Below are 13,257 nucleotides of genomic sequence, written 5' to 3'. Positions count from 1 at the left end.
TCAGTTGACTTACTTGAAATGTTTAGCCGACCCTCTTCTCTTCGTAGTTGGCTGCGTCAATTTCCACAACTTTCTTCTCCGAAGAACTAATGATGATTAGAGGAATTTAAATGACTCTCTCTCTCTATCGCAAGTTTCACATAAGCATTCAGACTCTTACATGTCAACTAAGTCATTAACCATTAGACTCTATTAAGTATAATTACATTATCAAAGACAGGTATTGCTTCTAGCAGATCTACACCAAAGATTAAGTAAGAGTCTCTAGTCAAATCATGTTTCCTTTGTATGTAATAATTACAATTATTCAACCACCAAGGAATAACACGTAATTACTCTTTGCACTTTCTATACAGCTTCTATGGTGCGAGCAGCAAACACTTGTCAGTGTCAATTGACCGCCACACTTAAGAGACTTCTCGTAGCCAACTTCCCACCTGCACATAGGAACCAGTGGCATGGTGCCACTGTTCCACATCTATACTTAAAATATTGGGTGTTTGAGAAGGAAGAGCCAGCCGCTCTCTGTGCCTCAGGCATGGATGTGTGTGATGTCCTTAGGTTAGTTAGGTTTAAGTAGTTCTAAGTCTAGGGTACTGATGACCTCAGATAATAAGTCCCATAGTGCTTAAAGCCATTTGAACCATTTTTTTTTTTTCAAGACAGAGGAAAGACAATTGTTTCTAGAATTAACTCTGAAATTCTCAAAGCACTTCACACTTTTGCAGTTATTGATGGCTACAAGGGTAGCACGGCTCACAAATCCTGCAGGGGACTTCCAAAGACTTGTTGAGTACTTGGCACGTTGAGTTGCTGTGCTACGGCGGGCAAAAGGAGGTCTGACACAATATCAGGAGGTATTCCTTGACTTTTGTCATCTCAATGTAGTTAGACACTAGGGATGAAAATTTAACTGGTAAAGAATTTTGAACTGCAAATAAACATTTATGATAGCCGCCTTGAATGGCTAGGCGATCTGTACACCCCCTACTTCAACATACTGGCTAACATCACTGTATGTAGTGACTGCTTCCAAATTCTACGTAATTGAAAGACTGATGATTTTGAGACATTACTTGAGTCTGGCTTTCATAATGCCAACTATCACCTTGTAACCCCCTCTGGTGAGCTCCTCATTCTTGCAGAGTTTTTATTGATTATTAACTGAGACATTATTGAGTCTTACATTCTTTTACTCCTATAACATATTCTACAGGGTCAATGGTCATACCATGGTGATATACCAGTGCCCATTAGATCTCCAAAGTTAAGCAGATTGGCTGTGATAAGCACTTGGATGGGTGACCATCCAGGCCATAATGTGCTGTTGACTTACCAGGGTGCACTCAGTCTTGTGATGCCAATTGAGGAGCTACTTGACTGAGCAGTAACAACTCCAGGTAACAAAAACAAACAGCAACTGGAATAGCAGTGGCTGTCCATTTTTTTTTTTTTTTTTTTTTTTTTTTTTTTTTTTTTTTTTTTTTGGTCATCAGCCTACTGACTGGTTTGATACGGCCCGCCATGAATTCCTTTCCTGTGCTAACCTCTTCATCTCAGAGTAGCACTTGCAACATACGTCCTCAATTATTTGCTTGACGTATTCCAATCTCTGTCTTCCTCTACAGTTTTTGCCCTCTACAGCTCCCTCTAGTACCATGGAAGTCATTCCCTCATGTCTTAGCAGATGTCCTATCATCCTGTCCCTTCTCCTTATCAGTGTTTTCCACATATTCCTTTCCTCTCCGATTCTGCGTAGAACCTCCTCATTCCTTACCTTATCAGTCCACCTAATTTTCAACATTCGTCTATAGCACCACATCTCAAATGCTTCGATTCTCTTCTGTTCCGGATCCCCACAGTCCATGTTTCACTGCCATACAATGCTGTACTCCAGATGTACATCCTCAGAAATTTCTTCCTCAAATTAAGGCCGGTATTTGATATTAGTAGACTTCTCTTGGCCAGAAATGCCTTTTTTGCCATAGCGAGTCTGCTTTTGATGTCCTCCTTGCTCCGTCCGTCATTGGTTATTTTACTGCCTAGGTAGCAGAATTCCTTAACTTCTTTGACTTAGTGACCATCAATCCTGATGTTAAGTTTCTTGCTGTTCTCATTTCTACTATTTCTCATTACCTTCGTCCATATCTGCATCCAATATCTGAGAATGGTACATCCATACCATTGGGACTTCCAATGCCTGTTTGGATGGGGTTTTAGTGTAATATACTCTATAGCAGGCTGTTTCAACTCGTCGGCTCCGTTGTGAGCTGCGGAGCGCTCCCTGCTCCAGGGAGCCGTGTCACTCGCTGTGACCATTCAAGTGGGCCGGCACGCCAGCAGGTGGCACGGCAGGCTGAGGCAGGCGGCAAGGCAAGCATTTTGATGTGCCAGCTGCGTCTTACTAAGATCGACAACCTCATACTCTTAGCTGCTAAGACGTGGTGACATGCTACACCAGGAAATACGATGTTCAGAAAATAAATAAGAAACAACTGTTTTACAAGAAATTGCATACTAAATTTATTGGCCCTCTGTAGTTTGACTTTTCTTTTCATTACAAGATCGGAAATATCAGGCATCAAAGTGTTTGCAGTGTTAATGCGGAGGATGGCCTTCATTGTTGCATCCTGAAGAAACAATCGTTCCTTACTTTTTACTCTTTTCATTGCTGAGAAAAGCTGCTCACAGCAATACATAGATCTAAACATGCCCATGATCTGAGCAGCATTGTTGTGAAGCTTGGGAAATGTTTTTTGCTGTAATGAACGATACCATCATGACAAATCCAACGTGTTGTAGCACCTGTCTTTCAACAAAGTTGAATTTTGCTAATCAATAATCTCCAATTGAAGTGATGATGACAAGTCATTGGGGCAAACTGGAAAAGGAGTGCTGAACACCTTAAGTTCCATTTCCAAACTAGTGAGGTCTCGGAATCGTGTTTCAAACTTTGCTTGGTAATCGCCGAAAGTAGTACCTTCAGGTAGTTTTAAGGAAGCAAGACGATTGAAGAACGTTAAATGTCCATTATTCATATGCCTCTCAAATAAACATAACTTTTGCATGAACGCTTTGATCTGGTCATGCATGTCAACGATTAGCTGCCCTTTGCCCTGCAATGACAGATTTAAATTATTCAGATGCATAGTTATGTCAGCTAGGAACGCCAGCTCTGATATCTTTCAGACAACAGATTTCTTCCCCTTTCATTTTGTTTCCTCATGAATGGCAAAGAAAACATCAAGAACTTTTCCCCGACTCAGCCAACGAACTGTACTATGGTAAGGTATATCCCCATACTCCGCTTCCATATCTTTCAGGAATCCTTTGAGTTGGCGATGATTCATACCATGACGCCGCACAAAAGTCACATACTGCATGACATCTTTCATTATGACACCTAGCTCTACTGTTTCAGCGCACAGTGCCTCTTGGTGAATAAAACAATGAAGAGTCAAAATGTCTTTCCCGAAATCGTCCCTGAGTTTATTTTTCAAACGAGAAGCATAACCTTGGTGACACCTGATCATTTGTGGTGCACCATCTGTCGTTACAGAATGGAGCTTATCCCACGGCAAATTCATATTGTCCACTGATTCACAAACAGCTTCAAAAATGTCACGTCCTGTTGCGGTGTAATCGAGTGGTACCACATCCAATAGTTCTTCAGTTACTTGCAGCTCCATGTTGACACCATGCACAAAAACTGCAAGCTGAGCACAGTCCGATATGTCAGTGCTTTCGTCAAGCACTAGCGAAAATACAACAAAGCTCTCCGCCTTTTTCCTGAGCTGTGTCTCTAAATCCGCTGCCATGCCCAGGATTCGACGAGATATTGTTTGCTTCGACAGGCAAACCCCTTCAATTGCCTGCACCTACCTTGGAAACAAACATTCTGCAATGGCTACCATGCACGATTTTATGAGTGGTCCCACCGAAAATGGCTTGCCACTCATCGCAATGATGTGAGCCACCCTGTAACTTGCTCGAATTGCACACTCAGTAGTGATTTCTCCGCTCTCATTCACCTGAAAATTATAAACGCATTATAGATCACGAACTATGTTGCATGTTTTGATATCCTCCGTATTATGGAACCGTTTTTAAACTTAATGTCTCCTGGTATGTCGTTCTTAAGCCTGGCCACCAGTTCTCTGCGTGCAACGCCTTCTACCTGATCGTAGTGCGCTGCGTGAAGACGTGTATAATGTCGTTGTATATTGTACCTCTTCGCAGAATTAATTACTTTATGACATACAAGACACTGTGGATGACTATCCCTCTCAATGAATAGAAAGGTATCCTCCAATAGAGGTATAGGGCTCCCGCGGCTAATCATAGCTGTCATTGAACACGGATTATTGCGTCAGTTGCGGCTGCTTGCGGCCAGGAGGCAGTGAGTTTGCTTTCCCCCTCCACGTGGGCTCCGAGCTGCCGCAGTGAGCGCTCCAAAGTGCTCTGGCTCCCTGGAGCTCAGTTGGAACAGCCTGCTCTATAGTCTTCATATAACTACAGTAGATTATTTTTGAAGGTAGATAATCATGAAAATGTCACATATTTTACGTTGGTTGTTAAAAATCATTCAAAAGTCAAGAATGCATAAAAGTTCTTTATTTAAGATGACTGGTTTCAACAGTTGTTGCTGTCATCTTCAGCCCTTTAACATTTTTTTGTTGTAAACCTTGTCCATTTTATGCTGAATCTTACACAAGACGTCAGGTGGATAAAAATCATCACATTATAAACATCAGTCATCGCAGAGTGAATCCATTTTAAAAAAATTGTAAAGTGTTTTCACACAGTGAGAACAAACTCTCTTCCTGCAGTGGTCTGAGCTGCAAAAGGTGGTTATTCAGTCATTTGGCAGGTGGTCACATTATTGTGGCCGGACTATGTATTAACAAAATAACTTTTTTGCAAACGGATAACTTTGGGAGCACTCTCTAAACATAGTTTCCGTTGCTGATCACACTTTCAAAACTGCTGTACATGCATTTACTCAATCATGAATTTCGACAAGAATGATAGTCCCTCATTTACTTCAAGAGAATTGTTAACACCGTGACTGATTATTGTGGTTTACTTTATTAACTGTTTAAGTATTTTCTGTGAGATTTAAAGAATCTTCTTATGTTACACTGTAGTACTGCAGAAACAGTATGATACTTATTTAGACTTTTACAAAATTATCGTGAAAGAGGTTCTCAGCATGCATTTTGCTCTTCTTTCTGGAATAAGTAAATGCAGGTCCATATTGTTGCAGGTGCAGAATGGAGCTACAAGCAACTGAGAAACACTACTCATGGGAGCTTGTAATTCAGAGAAATGTTTGAGTTCCTCAGTAGAAGATCATGTATGTAAATTATTTTAAGTGAAATATGTTTTTGTTAAATTGCAAAGCTATTTGTTAAAACTTCTGTCAGTGAATCACAATATTCCTTTTAATAATGTGGTGCCTTTCATACAAGATATTTTTTAAATTATTATTAAATTCAAAACTTATTCAATTATATAGAATATTTTTGTTTTGTCTTCATTTTAAGCTTGGTAATCTGCACTGCTTCGTCAGATTTTCATTCCCCAGCTATTGTAAATTAATGAAGAATTATTCCAAAACATACTGAAAACTGCAAATTAGGCACATGTCTTCTTTTTGCTAGTGGTGTCTCAGTATACCACAACTCATACAGAGGGAGGTTATTCCAAAATAACATAATGCAAATGTTTTGATTATCATAAACTGAAAGTACACAAAACTTTTTCACCCACAATTTTGCAATTTAAGGCAGTAATTTTCCTTGCATGTGTGAAAAGTAAATTTTGTTCAACAAGTAGCATGTATCATAACTTCTGAACATGGATGACAAGGGTAGAGATAGATGCACATCTTCACCAATGAATGAAGGGAACTGTCATGGCCACGAAAAAAAATTTATAGCTGTTCCTATGGCAGTCCTTCCATCAGACCGTTTTCTTGTAGCTTACATGATGTAAAATTTTCTGTGTCCATTTGTTTGTGAAGAGGTTTGAAAAATTACAATATTCAAATATATAATCAGGGAGAAAAACTGGAGAAAAGATATTGCTTCTCTAGAATGGAAGACATTAAATATTTCAGAAGTAGCTGGAATAAAAGAAAAATATTCTATGTACAAGGTCAGTAAGAGTAATTTTGTAATATAACAATAATCCCTTTCCTTGTGTACCCTGCCCTATGTTCTTTCACTGTTTATTTTACTTGAGCCTTATCATATTTACACAGATTTGACAGGGCGGTAACAAAAACTACAATGACGAAAGTGGAAGTTACATATTAGGTGAAATCAAAAAAACATTAAACCACCATGAAACTATATTGTAAACAAAACAGGAAGCAAAATAATGGAAAATATGAAGAAATTGTGAGTTAGTGGCCAACTAAATAACTAACTTACTAACATAAAGGAAGTGGAATCACATATTTTTTACTGATATCAGTAAATATGATTTTAAGCAGTTGCACTACCTCAGTTGTTACCTCTGCTGCCTTGGTTACTACCTCACTTACAGTGAAATGTGGTCTATAGTATTTACATTTGATAAATATTCAGTATTAAAACTGTTTCCAATTACTAATTAGATGAAGCTCAAGAAGTTTCTACAACAGAAGCAAGACTGTTTTTAGAATGGGTAAGATGGAGACCTTTAATGTCAATACAAGGAGTTACTGGGCAAGATCCATAATGTAAATCCAAGTGCCACTAGCATCATAAAAATCTTAAACAGAATTCTGTCATTTACTGTAACTATGACTGGTAAACTGGGGTATTGCTTTCATTGTCTCTATCCCAGTCACAGAATTTATTCAGATGTTGAAATTTATTAAAATGTTCATCCTCAATAAATTTTTGCCATGTCAGGAGTTTTCTGTTCTTTTTGCTCCCTCTGCATCCTCTTCAGAGAAGAAGACTAGTTCTATTCTTATATGTGAAATATAATATGGAATGTATCTAACTTATCACCAGTAGTACAATGCCCCAAGTTACACTCTATTAGTGTAGAATTGTCAGCTCTCTGTAATATGTAAATGTTAGATTAAACTTCATAATGACAAAATAAATAGTCATGTAGTATTGTTCATATGTTTTAATCATTCATAATATTTTATTTTTCTGAAGTAAAGTGATTGTGAAGGGCTATAATTAATTAAAGGAATAATAAACACTACTTCACTAGATGAATTGATTTCATTTTGATCTCAGAAACTTAACTGGAGTGGTACTGCAGATTTCATATTGGTATGTTGATGAGAAATAATTTTTTGTCGAGTTGGGCATGGTGTAGGATTGATGACAAGAATAATAATAAGTTTATTGTAGCCATAAAAATGTAAGTACAATGATAGAAAAAAAGAAATTAGAAATTTTACATATTGTGATTTGCATAGTCACTTATTGACTTTGTCATTTTGGTACAGAGCTCTAGATGATAATGTTTGCAAATTTGATGGCACAGTTTACACTCGCACATTTTGTTTGGTTCATGATATGACGTGTTGCTGCAAAGAAGGTGGTGAAAACCATGGACTGCCATTCTGGTGATCACGTGTCTCATTTCAAAGCTTTCCTTTGTCCATGTTTGATCAATCATGCCACCTGTGTTGTAAAATTCTGGAGATATACCTTCCCTTTTTTCCTTCAAAGTTTTAAGTAGACTTTCCAAAGTGCTACAGTTGAGTAGGATCAGGTTTGTCCATAGATCTTCAATGAGGAGGGTTCCCTAGCCAGCTAGTATACAAGTCTGGATTGTGTTGTTTTTTACTCTCCTTTATATAGGTCATCTTCACTCTTTCTAGTGTTGTTAGGTTTTTCACTGCAAGATGTGGTCCAGTAATTTCTATGCTGTACATCAGTATTGGGAAAATTTTGGTTGTGAATAGAGGCATTGCTGTCTCTAGGCTAAGGGATCTGATGTATTGTATTTCATGGATTGCCATTATTGCTTGCATTGCTTTCTGTTTGACATGCTTTGTGAATCATTTTGCAGTTTGTTTGTGTTATGACTCCTACGTTCTTTAAATCCCATACAATCTTCAGTTTTCTCTCCCATATGAAGATCTCAGCTGATGCAGGTACTCTTCCTCCATTTCTGAGTACCATAATTTCTGTTTTCGCCACATTTATTTCAAAGCACTGTTCGATACATCAATCTTCCATTAAGTTTATGGCTTCTTGTAATTTTGCATTGTACTTTGTGCCTATTACAATATCATCTGCATATGTATATGAGATTACATCCTCCCTATGGGACATTCTTGCAATTTCTTCTGCTGCAAGAATAAATAACAGAGGACTCACTGGGTCTTGCTGTAGTACTCCACTTGATTGGAGTATCAGGTATGATAGGGAGAGGTTGTCTGATATCCTTATTTTGTTCCGTCACAGTATTGTGTTTATGATTCATGTCCATATGTTGTTTTCTGCTAGGGTCTCCTCTAGTTTTTGGTCATTAATTTTCCATTTATAAAGTCAGAGGTTCTTGTGAAATCTATGAATACTACACAGAACTTTTCTCTTTCTTCAAGGGCTTCCCATAGGCTTTTTAGCAGGACCTCAATTGCAGTCACAGTTGATCTCCCCTTCCTGAAACCCATGTTGCTTTCAGGAGGGTGTTCATTGATTGTATGCTTTATTCTTTTGGTTATTATTTTTGTGAATGGTTTTAAAGGTAAGTTTTCTAGGGATATGCCTCTGTATTTGCTAGGGTCCTTGAGGTCTCCTTTTCCTTTGTAAAACACTTTTACTATTGACTGCCTCCACTGTTTTGGAATGGAGGCCTTTCCTATGCACTTGTAGAATGTTGTCTGCATTGGCGTTGGTATTTGGGCAGTGTCTTTTAAATATTCGCTATAAAATCTGTCAGGACCTGCAGCTTTTTTGTTCTTCATGCCGTTAATGGCATCTTTGATCTCTTCTGTGGTCAATGGTATCCATTCCTCTGTTGTTTGTAGCATTGTATCCTCTCTATCCTCCAGTCTACCCCTTAGTCTGTCCTTGTTCAGTATGTTGTCGAAGTGTATCTCACATATGTTCATGTTGATGTAATGTGTTTCATCTTGTTTTCTGGGGTGTAATACAATATATGGGTCTTCTGAGCCTTCCTCCACTAGTTTCTTTCCTTCTCTTGTTCAGAATGTTCTCTTCTTTTCCTTTAGAGTTTTCTTATAGATATTTCATTTTTCGGCATAGGTCCTGAGGAGAATAGAGTTATCTGTGCACAGTTTTAGTTGATGTAGGCTTTCTAGTATAACTTTCCTTAGACTGTAACACTCTGTGTCAAACCAGTTTTCCACTCTTCTTTTGTATCTGGGATTGGCAGCTTGCCTTAGGAGTTCTCCTATTGCTTCTGTTGCTGCCTATAATCGCAAATTGTCTATTAGCACTTCAATTTGTTTTGCGTCATTGGATTTTGCTTCCACTTTCCCGACATCTGTTGCTCTTGAAAGTGCTTCTTCTGCTTTTTCTTGTGCTTTTTGCTAGGCTCCTTAGGTATTTATTTCCAGAGGGATATGTTTCAGAAGTGGGGTGTGGTCTGCAGTCCAGAGGGGTGATACAATACCCCTGATTGGTCCCCTTATGAATGCAATGCCTATTGTACTTTTGCCACTGGGGCAAATATATGCAGGTATGTTGGGATTGTTTAATTGGATAAAGCCTTCTTCCTGCAACTTTTCCACTATTACTTTCGATTTCTAGTTTTGTTTATCCAGTCGGCTGTTAAAGTCTCCAGCAATAATTAGTGGTGATAAGCTGGCCTATTTAATCTATTATGTCAGTGGATGTTTTGCTCAGTTGGAAGTTTGCTGATATTATTGAAATGGGTTTCATTTCTGTCAGGAGTGTATGTTTCTGTTTGATAGTTTCAGTTATCGGCATTAATTCTGGTTTTATGAGGACAGTTGTTACTTCACTGAGTTTTCCTCTGTTGCCTTGTTTTGCATGCAGATGAGCGAAGTAAAATTCTGATTGTTGCCAGATTCTGGTTAACACTCTCTGTACCAGGCCTATTTTATGCACCCGTCCCTAGAAACCGGGCAATTTTACCAATATTAAAAAAATTACTGCATCAAATCTACTGTTTGGATTGTGGCAAATTTGGTACCATCTTGAAGCTGCACATTTCTACTTTAATTCTGAGTGAAAGAAACTACTTTACAATGCACAGCTTTAAGGTACAGTTATAGAAATCACTTAGATGTTTTAAGAATTTAGAAAAAGTCATACGAATAAGGGAATACAATTGTGATTTATTTTTAACCAAAATTGTGGCACTACATTACATGTTTCTGATAGTATACAGTATTACATATAAATTTCACACAGAATCATATTGTTTTTTAGTGTGGAAAATTTTAAAGCAAGGTTCCAGGCAGAGTGCAACGCCACACTGTTCACATTCGTATCGTGTCTCTTTGCGAGAAGCCTTGCCACTCTGTTTCTTGCTCCTGGAACTGCACACGTGACACACACGAGCAGCATACTTCTTAGTAGTTGCAGGTATGTGCTGCAAAAAATGTCTCTTTGTTAGCCGACCTACAGTTCCTTCATTTCTTGGAATGAATTCAAGTGTGTCGTCTTCAACAAGCTGAACTGCAAGCACTGTTATAAAGTCTGTTATTGTAATTTTCTTCCTGTGCACTGCATTGTACAGCCAAAATGCATTTGATACTCCCATAAGCAGCAAATGGAAATATAATTTTCGCCACCATTTCACAGTTCTGTGCTGGAACGGATTGTACTGCAGGCGTTGGTCTCCAATATCCACTCCAATTTTATTGAGGTTGTAATCAAGTACCTGAAGTGGTTTCAATACTACAGACCCATTTCTCTTAGTATGCGTACCAAATGTTGCTTGATGCCTTGTAGACAATGTATACACATCTCTCTTATCTTTCCACTTCATTGCCAATACATTATCTTTACGCCGAAAAGACATTTCGCCCTTTTTCAGCTTAGCAGATACTAAATCTTTAGGCAATCCTTTCCTGGATTTGTTCACAGTACCAACAGCTCCAGTGCCTTTCTCTGCCAGTTGCTGAAATAGCTCTGGACTGGAATAAAATCGATCTAAATACACAGTGTGGCCTTTGTTCAGCAAGCTGCTGTCAGACAACAATCGCAAAATAACCGCAGACGAAGAATTGTCAACAATATGCTTACCAGCATAAACTTCAAAATTTACAACATAGCCACTACTGGCTTCAGCAACAGCATATACTTTCAGTCCATACTTATGAGGCTTATTTTGCATGTAAACACGGAAACTCACACGACCTCGAAATGGGCAAATTCCTTCATCAATTGTCACTTTTTCTGAGGGACGATATGCCTGGATACATCGCTCCTTCAAATTATTATAATATGGCAAAACTTTGTAAAGTGGATGAAATCCATCTTCGCCTGGTTTTTTCTGATTTGAATTGTCAACAAGATGCAAGCATGACAGTATCTGAGTGAAACGCAAACGGCTCATGACATGGGGACAAAAGTTACAACTAAGAACAGGATTAGTGCTCCAATGGTCCGCAATTTTTGGCTTTTTCGAAACACACATGTGGAAAATAATACCCAAGAAACGCCTCATCTCACTTATAGTCACTGGCTTCCACGAACTCAAAACTGAATGGGGCTTCAGATTATTTCCTCTTCTTTTCTTCTGTATTGTCTGTGATGCATACAAATTTGTCTGTCTCTTGAGTTCATTTACGTCACTGTCAGTAAGGAACACTTTACTGCAATCCAGTACAGAACTCGACTCATCAATATCCACTAGTATCTGCCTGGGTGTCGTGTTGACAGGCAGAGGTCGGTAGGTGTCAACTGCAGTCCACTCACTGTCTTTCGGATACGGCACAGCTGCTGGATTTGAAGCAACACCTTCAACATCATTCTCGTCTTCATCTGAAGACAAACTGTCATCAATCTCGTCTTCTAAAAAGAATATCACATTATGTGTAACTACATACATCGTTTACACATGTTCAACAGATATGTGCGTACTGCACAATTACGTGGAAAATTCGGAAATACGTACCTTCAAACACACCATTGCATTCAGAATCGTCTGAATCACTCTCTACATTATCCAGAGTGTCGCTATGATTGATCAAATCCGCAATTTCTGCGTCTGATAAACCGCGCCGAAACATGATGACAAACAACTGAATGATATACAGACTGAGAACGCAAAGATAAGTTTTAACATGAATTACAGCGCTGCCGTGACATCTATGGACGCATTTTGTTAATAAACATCTGAAAAACGTATAGCGCTGGCCAAACCCGTAGAAATAACGTTGCAGTGTTTTGAATGAAATTAAATGTAGCGGCCCGTAAATTTTACGGGCTTGGTGATTTTCGCGCGATCCCAGGCCCGTAAATTTTACGGGCTTGGCGCTTAGAGTGTTAAAAATGTTTCTGTTATGACTGCTATGTCATACCCCTGTAGAAAGACTTTTGGAGCTGTGTTCATTGCACTTTTTAGACCTTCTGTATACCACAGGAAGATGTTTAAGGTTTTTACTGCCCCTACTTCTTTGCATCCTTAGCTTGTGGTCTAGTGGCTAGCTTCACTGCCTCTGGAACACAGGGTCCGGGGTTCGATTTCCTGCCAGGTTGCAGATTTTCTCTGCGTGGGGACAAGGTGTTTGTGTTGTCCTCATCATTCCTCCATCATCATTCATGACAGTGGCTAGATTAGACTTTGTAAAAATTGTGACTTTGTATAGGCACTGATGACCGCGCAGTTTAGCACCCCACAAACCAATTATAATCACCACCTACTTCTTTACATTTCTTGGGCGGCATTCTTGTGTCTTATGGAAGAGACACCCCTCTGATTTCTCGAAAAAAATGGGGAAAACTAAAGCATATGATGGTGATTCCTGCTGGCCAGAATTCAGCTTTATTCGCCAACTCGTAAGCTGTGAAAAGGGATGCCTACTTTAAAGGATTTTGTATTATTGTTGCTTGCCAGTTCTTCACATTCTCGGATTTTTGAATTGGGCTAACAGATGACGCCACTTGCCCCACAATGCTGTGGTCCACTCCCTCTGCCTGGGTGTTGCTAACCTGACTTTCTGAGATTGCATTGTCTTTATTTTTAGCATTTTCTGTGCTCACATTCAATTTCATTACACCGAAACATTCTCTCAAGGTACTCACTACCTTTAAGATGTCATCTTCCATCTCTTTCTTGAGGTACCCTCCAATTTCC

The 13,257-nt window shown here is 38.9% G+C and overlaps 1 protein-coding gene across 1 annotated transcript; it reads right to left on the bottom strand.

Moving 5' to 3' along the window:
* Positions 1-10,356: 10,356 nt before the first annotated feature.
* On the bottom strand, positions 10,357-12,848 carry LOC126470990 (piggyBac transposable element-derived protein 4-like). The gene is made up of 3 exons (XM_050099036.1): positions 12,805-12,848; positions 12,076-12,218; positions 10,357-11,972 (listed from the first exon to the last, which is right to left on the bottom strand). Exons 1-3 carry the CDS (start codon positions 12,846-12,848, stop codon positions 10,357-10,359), a joined length of 1,803 nt encoding a protein of 600 aa, XP_049954993.1.
* Positions 12,849-13,257: the final 409 nt, after the last annotated feature.

This window comes from Schistocerca serialis, chromosome 3 (genome assembly GCF_023864345.2).
Source record: "Schistocerca serialis cubense isolate TAMUIC-IGC-003099 chromosome 3, iqSchSeri2.2, whole genome shotgun sequence".
Lineage (NCBI taxonomy): Eukaryota > Metazoa > Arthropoda > Insecta > Orthoptera > Acrididae > Schistocerca > Schistocerca serialis.
This window is presented reverse-complemented; position numbering and strand designations above follow the sequence as displayed.

What these genes read in the sequence shown, in the direction of transcription:
- LOC126470990 (XM_050099036.1), bottom strand. Translation starts at nt 12,848, where the DNA reads ATGCCGCCCAAGAAATGTAAAGAAGTAGGTGGTGATTATAATTG. An exon ending in GTAGGTGGTGATTATAATTG is followed by an intron (nt 12,219 to 12,804) that starts GTTTGTGGGGTG and finishes TTGCGTTCTCAG; the next exon opens with TCTGTATATCATTCAGTTGT. An exon ending in ATGCAATGGTGTGTTTGAAG is followed by an intron (nt 11,973 to 12,075) that starts GTACGTATTTCC and finishes TATTCTTTTTAG; the next exon opens with AAGACGAGATTGATGACAGT.